The following is an 11,287-nucleotide window of genomic DNA, read 5'->3' as shown; positions in this document are numbered from 1 at the left end:
TAAGAAATCAATTATTTTTACATACAAAAATTATCAAATGTTAAATTATGTCAGTGGTAAAGTATGTATACATTCGATGTGTAATAAAGTATATGGTTGCTTCACGCTAAAGTTTAGCCTCTTTAAATTGTCGTTGTTGACCTTCATTTATCAACAGATTTTAATCAAGTTTTTTCTACTGATCAGCTATAAGGTTACTTTATATGAAAGATTAGGTATTACGCATGATTAGAGGATGAACTATGTACATGCGTATTTGCATGTGTGTGTGTGTGTGTGTGTGTGTGTGTGTGTGTGTGTGTGTGTGTGTGTGTGTGTGTGTGTGTATGTGTGTTTGAGCGCGCGAGCGTGCGTATGTATATGTATTGATAGAAAAAAATGAAACAAAAAGAAAATAAATGGGGGGAAAAAATTTTATGGCTTCGTTCGAAAGTTTTACGGTCTTAAGGTTTGCGAGAAAGGTTCTTGGAAAACGAAGGATCCAAGGTCGGCCAACATACAAAAGGTATAATTAATAAGCATTTTTGCCAATATTTTTTGGGGAATGAGAAAAAAATGATTATTATTTCGTTTCGTAGAAATTGTTAAACTGAAAGAATATCTTCTTGAAAGGAGATCCTTCTTCGAGAGGTGAGAATTATTTATTTGACATTTTAACTTTGAATTTTTATATATTTAAATATACGAAGAATATATGGTATAATTAAGAAAGATTTTTTACACCCCCTGGAGACCTTACGACTACAAAGATCGTATCCGGTATACTCGAAGGTATTCTCCGGTTAACTATATCTACATAACTGGCTTAAATAGTTAGTGCATACAACTTATGTACATTATGTATATGTATCTGTATACATATAAAAACTATTCGATAATATTAATTTTACTTATAAAAAATAATATATCTGTTTATACACAATATTATAGGAATTGTGCTTTATTCAATATTTTTAAAAGAAAAACATAAGTCCCATAAGTGTTTACATATATTATTAATTTCATTATGTTTCGTTCGATAAATATATACAATCTAATATTATCATAATAATTATTCACTTATCCAAGCACTTAAGTTCCTATAATAGAAATTTACTTATGTGTATCTCTCGTAGAAAGGGTTGCACTTATCGACATCTGCTGATTATCGTCAATGCATCCACGCATCCATGTACAATGTGTATGCATATGAACGCATATTGCAAGAACATCAAACGTATCAAAAGATCTACTCGAAAGTAGATCATAAAGTTCCTTTCTATTAGCCGAAATTTTCTAAATATATGTATGTTGGAACAAATGAGATAGAGAAAGAGAGAGAGAGAGAGAGGGAGAGAGAGAAAAGGCGCGTAAAGAAAGTTCCGAAACGGATACCACGAGATTCTAGATGGCGCTGTACGTAGACCAAAAATAATACCGGAACACCGGTGTAGTCGTTGGAAGAAGAGGAGGGTTTCGTTATTGAAGTAAATCTTAGAACGTTGAGAAAGAGAGATAGATCGAGTGAAAGGGAGAGGGAGAGAGGGAGAGTAGCGTCTTTTTGTACGAGTGAAAGACAAGAGAAGGGTAATGTTTCCTTCGTAGACACTTGTGTGTGTGTGTGTGTGTGTGCGTGTGCGTGCGTGTATTTTATTTTTTCTCTTTCTCAAAAGAAAAAAACATAAAGTTACACTTTTTTCCATTTCGAGTTTTGTCCCTAAGTTCCACCGCATTTGCGGTCATGGCGATGGGAATGATAGATCATCGGTTTGTCGTCTACGTCCTCTTCGTCATCGGTAGCGGTTGTCTTGCCAACGATGCTAACATGTGAGTTCATTTACATTTGTAAAACGATATTTCTTCTATCTCCTCGAACACGCGTAAAATTTAAATATACTGTATATATGGTGGGCATACAAAATTCCAAATATATTCTCGTAAAATCAATTACAATTTTTCGAGATTTTTTAAGCTCTCAATTAAGCTTACAGTATCGCTAACTAGGCAACTATTAGCTGTACAATCTGACAACAAAATAATTAATCTAAAGGATCTCGAAAAAGAATAATTGATATTTATAATCATCCTAAGAACTTTTGGCCTACCCTATATATATGTATCACGATGATCGGTAAAGTAGCACGAATGTTAAAATATTTCTATATATGTATTTATGCGCGTTTGATCATTTTTATTAACAAATTTTTTTCCATTTTTTTTTTTTTTTTGTTCGTTTACAGAGTCAGTAAATGGGCACAGAATTTAGGTACAGAATTATGGGAATTGGCAAATGCCGTAGCACGTCCCGAAGAATTATTAACAGTAAGTATAATGCGTCCATGCATTTATGCATTCTCTACCTTAATGCTTTCCATCTTTGCTCTCGATATAACGCTCGTAAACGCTCGATAGACTATTTTCGTCGTGCGTTCGTGCGCGATGACGATTTCTTTGATGAGGGGATGAGGACACACTCGAGATATAGGGTTGGATTCTAAGATATTTCATATCGACCTATGATAAGTAAACCTTTGGTATATTGCTCTTAAGATAATTGTTGTCATCACTGTTTCGTTAAATTTATACGAATAGAATAAAATAATAGGTTCTTCGTTTTAGTTTTTAAAAGTGACATGTATCTTAACAATTTTATAATTTTAACGATGAAATGTAAAAATGTTTTAACGAAATTACATTTTATTATTGAAATTACGAAGACTGACGTAATATTTGAAGAATTGCACATGTAGCTTGTAAGCTCTGCCTGCGACTATAGATGCCACTTCTGTTACGTTTCAACGAAGAATAAAACTATATTCAAAAATTATATGTAATTATCAGAATTTAATACATAAAATTATCAGATATTAATTGCTAATTATAATAATTATATTATATAATCATAATTATATTATATAACGTATAATTTTTTTGCATTCTTTTGTTTTATCAGATATACAGAAACATGAATACAATAGTACAGGATAAATCTGGTGACGAACTAGTCAATATAATAAGCGAAAATGTTGGACGAATGTTACGTAGAAAAATGGATGCTGTTACTTGCATTCGTATTGCGGCCGAATCGAATGCCGAAAATAATTCTTCTGAATCGGAAGAATATAATAGTAATTTTACTTATTTCTCAGGAAAGTATAGTCAGGTAATCGGTGAAGAACAGATCGAGATTCCTGAAAATATGTTGAAGAACAAAAGTATATATAGGTAATAATTAATTAGTAATTATTTAATAATTAAAAAAATTAATTTATTTATTACTTCCTATTTGTCATCCTTGTTACATTATTATAGAGGATTGTACGCCTAGTACATAGTAGCGATTATATGCATAGTGTCGTTTGTTATGTGGATCGGAATTTACCAATTGCGATTGGAATGGGGTTGGGAATCTCGCGGTAATGCACTGTATTCTCGTTCATTGGTTAAAGATCAATCCATAAAGTGAATATATACATATATATATATATATGATATATACGTAGATAGATAGAGAAGATATTAACAGTATTATGATCGTCAATACCAATATATTGGATTTAGAAAGAGATCGTATATAATAGCAATAAGGATAAAAATAATAAGGTGAAAGATATTTTAGTTAATATGATAAATTATATTTTATAGACAAATGAAGTTAACGCCAGACTCACATTTTTATAATATTCCTGTAAATACGAGCCATTCGTCGGTACATATACCGACCAATGTTTATGATTTAACACCGGCTGTAATGGAAGATATAAGGAGAACGGAAATTTTAGATGAAACGTTCCGACAGAATTATGAGTCAGATCCTGCTTTATCTTGGCAATACTTTGGTTCTGTTACGGGAATGTTAAGACATTATCCATCGATGCAATGGAGAACGGACAATCCAGATTCAGATGACGGTGGTGTAGATCTTTACGATTGCAGAGTACGTAGTTGGTTTATCGAGGCTGCGACTTGTAGCAAAGACATGGTCATCCTGATGGATACTAGTGGTAGTATGACTGGTATGGGATTGACCATAGGTAAATTAAATTATAATATAAATAAATATATGAATTTAATAAATATAATTTTTTGAAATTTCATGGAAACATATTTAACTCAGAATCATTTGATAAATTAATAATATGAATTTCATATTTCCTTGTAGCAAGAGCAACGGTAATGTCAATATTGGATACACTTTCGAACAATGATTTCGTTACTCTTTTAAGTTACAACAATCAGACCGAAGATATGATACCATGTTTCAAAGACATGCTCATCCAAGCGACACCGGAAAACGTCGATACGTTTAAGAATTCAATGAAGGATATAAAGACCGAGGGTATCGCAAATCTCACCGAAGCATTTACCAGAGCTTTCAGTTTGCTCAAAACTTATAGAGAAACACGTGGTTGCAGTGCCGATACACCTTGCAATCAACTGATTATGTTAGTTACGGATGGAGTGCCTGGAAATCTATCGGAGGTATCGATAAACGATATAATATAAGTTATTTAAGAAAGTATTAACATTTTTTTCACAACAATATTGCGTAATATAATAGTATGGGTTTACGGTTATAATGGACGATACGTTAGATGGATCTGGGTTAGTTATTCAGTTGAAGAAAATTTTCTATCGTAAAATCGACATAAAAGTAAGTGGTACTCCTGCGTGAATGTTCTTGATATGAAAAAAGGGGTGCATTCCGAACGGTATCTTCTACGAGTACCTCTTCAATTTTATGAGATCCCACTCGAAAGGCCAAGTATAATAGTCTCTCACTCTCTCTTTTTCTCTCTCTCTCTCTCTCTCTCTCTCTTACTCTCTTACTCTATCTTTCTTATTTCTCTTCTTATCTTACAATTAGTACCACGCGTGTAGTACTATCATACTACCCTCTTCCTCTTATTACACTTTTACTTTTAATACCCTATATTATTAAACGAGCAATTCTTGTACATTTTCTAGAGTGCGAAAAAGTGATTTAGCTAAGTCTCGGCTTTGGGAAAATTTATTTAAGATCCATCTAATTAAATTAACCAAATAATATATAAATGATTTTATGAGTACACAATGGTGCATAACGATATTCGTTGAACTTCGTATGTCTATCTTAGCAATTATTATTATTATTATTATTATTATTATTATTATATTATTATTATTATTGTAGTATTACGTAGTGAGTTTTTACGTAGAATAAAATAATAATTAGATAAAATTTACGATTATAGGAATATACAAAAAATAATTAATGCGTTCGATGAATATTAAAAAAAAAAAATATTCTAATAACTTTCAAATATTACTTTTATATGAAGTGATTAAGAATCTTATCCTCGATTGTTTTTTCATAGGTGTTTCAAACATGGAACTGGCAAGATAATAATACACATATACCAGTACGTGTATTCACTTACCTCTTGGGTAAGGAGGTCACGAAGGTACGCGAAATCCAATGGATGGCCTGCCTTAATCGTGGTTACTACACCCATGTGCATACACAAGAGGAAGTACGTGAACAGGTGCTCAAGTATATACCGGTTGTCGCTCGACCTTTAGTTCTTCAAAAAGTGAAGCACCCTGTCGTGTGGACGCACACTTATGCTGACACAACGGTGAGAAAATGTTTAATACGCTTCACTATTATTTTTTTGTTTTGTTTTTTACTTAAATTTTTTTCTTTTTTAAATTAATTAATCAATTAATCTATCAATTATCACGAACAAAAAAAAACGCAATATATATATGTACATATGTATATAATACAAATGGCTCGTTAAACGACTAGAAAAATTGTGTTGATTTCTTTAGGATGTATTCCGTGACATCACTAAAGATCTAGTTTATTGTTTTATGTGTAAATGCTCATGAAATTTAACACAAGATCTATAATGTCATGCGTTACACACGGCTGCTGATTGTCGGTAACCGCTGAAGTGAAGAAAAGAAAAAGCGCGAAGGTAGCATTTATGCTATCCGAACCACGTCGTCAGTTTCTTGTTACGAGATAGCGGAACAAACGGCCGCGAAACCTCATAGCTGTCGTTGCCACGGGACGTTTCTTGTAGATGATTCTTATTGTGTTATGTATACTCAGCTACATACATATATATATATATATATATATATATATATATATATATATATATAAGAGAACCTCAGACAGATCATTCAGCACCATATGTGAGATAATATAATACCATTAATGGAGAAAAATGAATGATCGACAAAAATATGATTTCATCAAGATAAAAATATCATTTCATCACGACAAAAGTTGCGTAATGTGAAATTGATTATAAAATAATCTCCGTTTTGAAATTGGCAAAGAAAAAAAAAAAAAAATGTGCATTGCTCCGAGAACGTACGTTTTTCTTAAAAAAAAAATCTCGACATAGGAAATCGGGAAAGTACAGTAAAACTTTGTAAGGCTGATGATTTCCGTTCTAAACATACGAATTCCATTAGAATCCGGCACTTGCCACGTGGCTATGGAAAGTGATGAAGCACGAGAAGCAAAAGTCCCGTCTCGAGAAGTACCTCAAGGGAAAACGTCTGGGCGTGCGAATAAACGAGGATGCCATCTACATAAAGAAGGTTCAAGCAAGCAACAACAAAAAAAAAACTATTCTCCCCTATCACCCTGCTTGCCCTGAAGCTTCGGATGTGTTTCCTTTATTTTTTTCTTTTCTTTTTTTTTTTCCTTTTTTTTCTTCCTTTTATTTTTTATCGCCTGTGCACATCAAAACTCTCTAGAAAAGTGTTAGTTTCTGGAGCTGAGAAGCAGAAGACAATGAGAACTTTTCTTATGTTGGTCGAGGCAAAAAAAAAAAAACAAGCAAGAAAAGTATGCATCCAAACGTTTGAAAAATGCGTTCTTATCGTCTACTGATATTCAGATCCACAATTTTTATTTTCCTTATGTTATTTTTAGTAGCATTAGTTATGTAGACGTACCTGAGTTATTTATTGTTTAATTAGTTAGATTAATGTTATAATATAATCCATGCCCGGACTTCCTTTAATTAGCCTCACCACGCTCATTTGCCTTTAGAGTAGCTCGTTTTTCGTTATTATTTGGTGTCTTTTATTTGAACGATGAACGAAAGATATAAAAAAAAAAAAAAAATAAGAGAGAGACTGGTATTTGATTAACACGTTAAATACGTCAAAATTAATTCTTTTGTTATTCTTCACAGTTACATAAAAATGAGGACGTCAGGAGAGATCCAGCTACTTTGAACACTACATTCTGGCAAGAATATAGATTACTTACGTCCGTCAGTACACCGGTATTCGATCGCAAAGGAAATCGCAACAATAGAACCAGGATAGCAAATTTACTTGGTATAGCAGGCACTGACGTTCCCATCGATGATATTCGGAAACTAACTTTACCGTACAAGCTCGGCGTCAATGGTTATGCATTTATCGTATCGAACAACGGCTATGTGATATTACATCCGGATTTAAGACCCGTTCATAAAGGAAGACTCAAATTAAATTATAACAGTGTCGATCTCACTGAAGTGGAAATTCTTGATGATGGTCGTGGGCCAAGGTAAAGTGAAAGTCCTTTTTTTAACGTGATGTTACACCAACTCATCGATAGGAACGAGAATTCGATAAATTTCAACTTTACTAACATGCATACCTACTACATCAAAAATAACTGAATAATAAAGTTAAAGAAGAATATGTTTGACGTTCATTGTTCTTCAAAAACGAGCACAGGAATCCTGGACCGGAAATATTGGCACTCCGTTCAGCCTTGGTTGATCACAAACGTGGCAATATGAGAGATGTTCCGGTTAAGCTCCACTACGATGATTATCGTCGCGTGACTTTGGAAAGACGTGACTATTTCTATGCACCGTTACCTGGTACACCTTTTGGTCTTGCGGTTGCTCTACCCAATTATGGTACTACTTGGATAAAAGTAAGTAGGTCAATTGAAATTGTATATATATTTGTATAAAAATGTTTCCATCATGATTTAAGAATTTTTTTTGTTTTTTTTCTTTTTTTTTATAAAATTACAAAAGGTAGGAGATGAAATTCGTAGGAATCAAGAAAGAAAAGTAAATAATGCTGACTTCTTCGTTGGTAATTCTTGGCGTGTACATCCTGGCTGGGTCTATTGTCGCTTTCATTATTTAGAAGGACATGAATTTGACACACCGGAACAGGAATTACGCCATTTTTTAGATCTATTAGATAAACCAGAATGGCGATGGTCTGACCAATACGAAGCTTATCCTATATCTAATAACGTGTCGCTCGATGAAGACCCAGAATGTGGAAGACAAACCTTGTTCCATAATGATTATTATTGTAACAAGGAACTCATGCAATTATTAGTATTCGACGCAAGAGCAACAAACAATAGCTTTGCCGGTGACTACATTGTCGATGATCCAACAGTAAGAAAATTAGCGGATCAATATAAAATTTTCTTAAGATTTGTCGCAACTCAGAGTGGGCTTACAAGGTGGCATCATTTGGTAACTAAGGAATTAGCAGATAAAAACGATGGTATTGAATTTGGTGATCTCCATAGAAGAGCTGTTAATGAACCATGGTATAAGGGTGCCATTTTTCAAAATAATTTGGATCCTGATAGTATATCCATATCAGGTATTTTCATCTAAATCCTAAATAATTGAGTCATTAATAAAACATAAATAAGTTTCATCTTTCTATTATCATAATTAATAGTTCCTTGGGAAGCGGATGAAGATGCTATAGTCACAGCTTCTATGGGTATATTTCCTACATACGGTGAAAAAAAAGCACCAGCAGCCGTAATTGGTTTTCAAATGCCAATGGCAGGTTTGTATCGAAAGTTTGTCGAATTAACGTCAAACAATACGGAGTCGGAAATGAACTGCAACCAAACGTGGATCGATTGTTACTTGCTGGATCAAAATGGATACATAATTATCTCGGAAGCTTATAATGACACCGGTCAGTTTATGGGAACTCAAGAAGGAGCCGTAATGGATTCTATGATTCAACAAGGTATCTTCAATGCTGTCGAGATTTATGACTACCAAGCTTGGTGCGAAGAATTGGTATGTAAAATAATATTTATATTTAAATAAAATAAATTAACGTACGTTCGTCTTATTTTCTTTAATTTAATTTTTTAATCAGATTGATAAAATATTGAGTTGGTATATCGAGTAAAGAAAATACTCGAACGGCAGCGATATCTTAGAAAGTATTTGTGAATTCTTCAAAGATCTGCGAATGTATGAAAGAATCAATACGTGGCATCGAACTTTGTTAAAAATACTGTTTGAAAAAGAAAATAATATTTTTCAGTGCACCGAAGGAGCAGCATACATTCCAACGGATCCGCTAACTTATCTGTGGAAACTATTGCTCTGGTTTCTGTTGAGAGTGACGTGTTTTACGACCCAGTTCGTAAACTTGCCTCTTACCTACGGTAAAGTTCACCTAGACGAAGATGCACCGGATCCTCCACCTCCGGCACGCCCTTATCTCTATCACTATCCGTGCGATCAAAAGAGAACATTATACATGATGAATGAAACTGTAGCTGCCAAAGTAGTTAGAAATAATCCTGAACATTGTTCAAAACCATACTACGCACAACGAGTTAGTATATTATTTTCAATTATTTTAATATAATATATAATAATTTTTAAACTATTAATTTACATCTATGTATTAAATGATCTTTTTATTAATAGAACAAACTTAGAATGAATTAGTATATAGAACGATATTTATAATTACAGGTACCTCATACAAATTTATTATTTCTCGTTATCGATAGTATGTATTCAACGTGTTACGAAAGACTCGAAATAACACCCGTTACTATTTCACCATTCGAATATACTAATGGTACAGAGGATAGACCTTGTCATAAAATTCCACTGAATGATCTAAAAAGAAGACGACTCGAGGGTTGCTTTACGGAGCATCCATTAGAGCACGAGATCGAAGCTTGTGGAAGAGGATCGAAAGAAAATATTTCTTTATTTCTTGTATTTCTTGTTATATTTAAAATAATATATTTAAGTTAAAATATCTGATTATTCAACAAAAAAACAACATTATCCAATCATGCTGCGTTCATTCTTTTTTATTCATCAATTATTATCCGCTTGAATAATTTTTATTTATGATTTTTCCACTTTAACAAATCTCGATCAAATAAAGATACTTAAAAGTGTAATAGAAACTGATCTCGTTATATTCCTGTATCTTGCGTTCCATTGTTTTCCTTAAAAATTTAATTAATTATTTTTACGAAAATAAAAACAAATACGAGAAGAAAGTTTGAATTAGAAAAGAACAACAAGAAAAAAAGAGAAGATATCGTTAATCGAAGAATAATAAAAGAATAAAGAAATAATATCAATTATCCTCGTTGTCTGTCTGCCAAATCTCCTTTTTTTTCTCCTTCTCGAGCTCAAGGACATTTAAGAGTTAAAATGTGTAGATCGATCGGGGCAAGAGAAAGGGAGGGGTTCAATTGGCGATCACTTTTCTGCGTGAGATGACTTTCTGCTGGCGACGATTTGTCGGATAAAACCCATTGCAGAAATATTTCTCCAGAAAAATGACCTATTTGGCAATAGTTATGATATCAACCATTCAATTCTTATGACTCTTAAGTAAGAGATCATTTAAATATAAGCCCTATTTATTATTTACTTAAATATAAATCCTATTTGTATTCTTCCGATCGTCAACAATATATGTGTATGTGTAAATGTACATATATATATATATATATATATATATATATATATATATATATATATATATGAAATGTTAATATTCGCATTAAAAATATTGTTAATTTATAAAAATCAAAGCGAAGGATAGTCTACCTTGTATCCTGTAGAAGAAGAAGAAAAAGAAGAAGAAGAAGAAACAGAAGACAAATCCAATCTCTTTAAAGATACATTGAAAATCCAAGGAATTCGAAGTTGTGAAAGTTTATCGTTGTCCTAAAAAGGAGACATTGCTATCAATTAGGATGTTACGTTATGTATAAAAAAGATAGACAGACTGGCGCGGCATCGCGTCGTCAGGCGTTTCGACGTCGTATGACGGTCGTTCGTAGGACGATGAGCTTACGCGCAAGCTCGAGGTCAAAAGCATTTGCCGATCGATAAACGTAGAAACCACCACCGTGGAACGTGGCCGATTGTATTATGCGCACTACCAGCGCCGTTGGCAGCGCAACGACGACGACGACGACGACGACGGTGACGGTGACAGTGACGGTGACGACGGTGACAACGACAACGATAACGGCGAC

At 33.2% G+C, this 11,287-nt stretch overlaps 1 protein-coding gene across 11 annotated transcripts; it reads left to right on the top strand.

Moving 5' to 3' along the window:
• The first annotated feature begins 1,424 nt into the window (after window positions 1–1,424).
• LOC124951853 (voltage-dependent calcium channel subunit alpha-2/delta-3) lies at window positions 1,425–10,257 on the top strand. 11 transcript variants are annotated; one of them, XM_047500823.1, is made up of 15 exons: window positions 1,746–1,806; window positions 2,220–2,301; window positions 2,392–2,465; window positions 2,697–2,809; window positions 2,933–3,204; window positions 3,625–4,013; window positions 4,142–4,461; window positions 5,337–5,597; window positions 6,451–6,579; window positions 7,182–7,543; window positions 7,717–7,921; window positions 8,028–8,619; window positions 8,701–9,056; window positions 9,310–9,606; window positions 9,750–10,255. In XM_047500823.1, the coding sequence occupies exons 5-15, from the start codon at window positions 2,945–2,947 to the stop codon at window positions 10,038–10,040; spliced, it is 3,462 nt and encodes a 1,153-aa protein (XP_047356779.1). In that variant the 5' UTR covers window positions 1,746–1,806; window positions 2,220–2,301; window positions 2,392–2,465; window positions 2,697–2,809; window positions 2,933–2,944; the 3' UTR covers window positions 10,041–10,255. The 11 variants fall into 11 exon arrangements, 10 of the variants coding, with proteins under 10 accessions (XP_047356772.1, XP_047356774.1, XP_047356771.1 ...); XM_047500822.1 differs by having other exon boundaries at window positions 2,392–2,502; XM_047500821.1 differs by having other exon boundaries at window positions 2,392–2,513; window positions 2,599–2,809.
• The last annotated feature ends 1,030 nt before the right edge of the window (window positions 10,258–11,287 follow it).

The sequence above is a fragment of the Vespa velutina genome, chromosome 9, assembly GCF_912470025.1.
Source record: "Vespa velutina chromosome 9, iVesVel2.1, whole genome shotgun sequence".
NCBI classification, from domain to species: domain Eukaryota; kingdom Metazoa; phylum Arthropoda; class Insecta; order Hymenoptera; family Vespidae; genus Vespa; species Vespa velutina.
Note: the sequence above shows the minus strand (reverse complement) of the source record. Positions and strands in the feature narration are given on the sequence as shown.

What these genes read in the sequence shown, in the direction of transcription:
- LOC124951853 (XM_047500816.1), top strand. Translation starts at nt 1,721, where the DNA reads ATGGCGATGGGAATGATAGATCATCGGTTTGTCGTCTACGTCCTCTTC. An exon ending in CTTGCCAACGATGCTAACAT is followed by an intron (nt 1,807 to 2,219) that starts GTGAGTTCATTT and finishes GTTCGTTTACAG; the next exon opens with AGTCAGTAAATGGGCACAGA. An exon ending in ACACTTATGCTGACACAACG is followed by an intron (nt 5,598 to 6,450) that starts GTGAGAAAATGT and finishes GAATTCCATTAG; the next exon opens with AATCCGGCACTTGCCACGTG.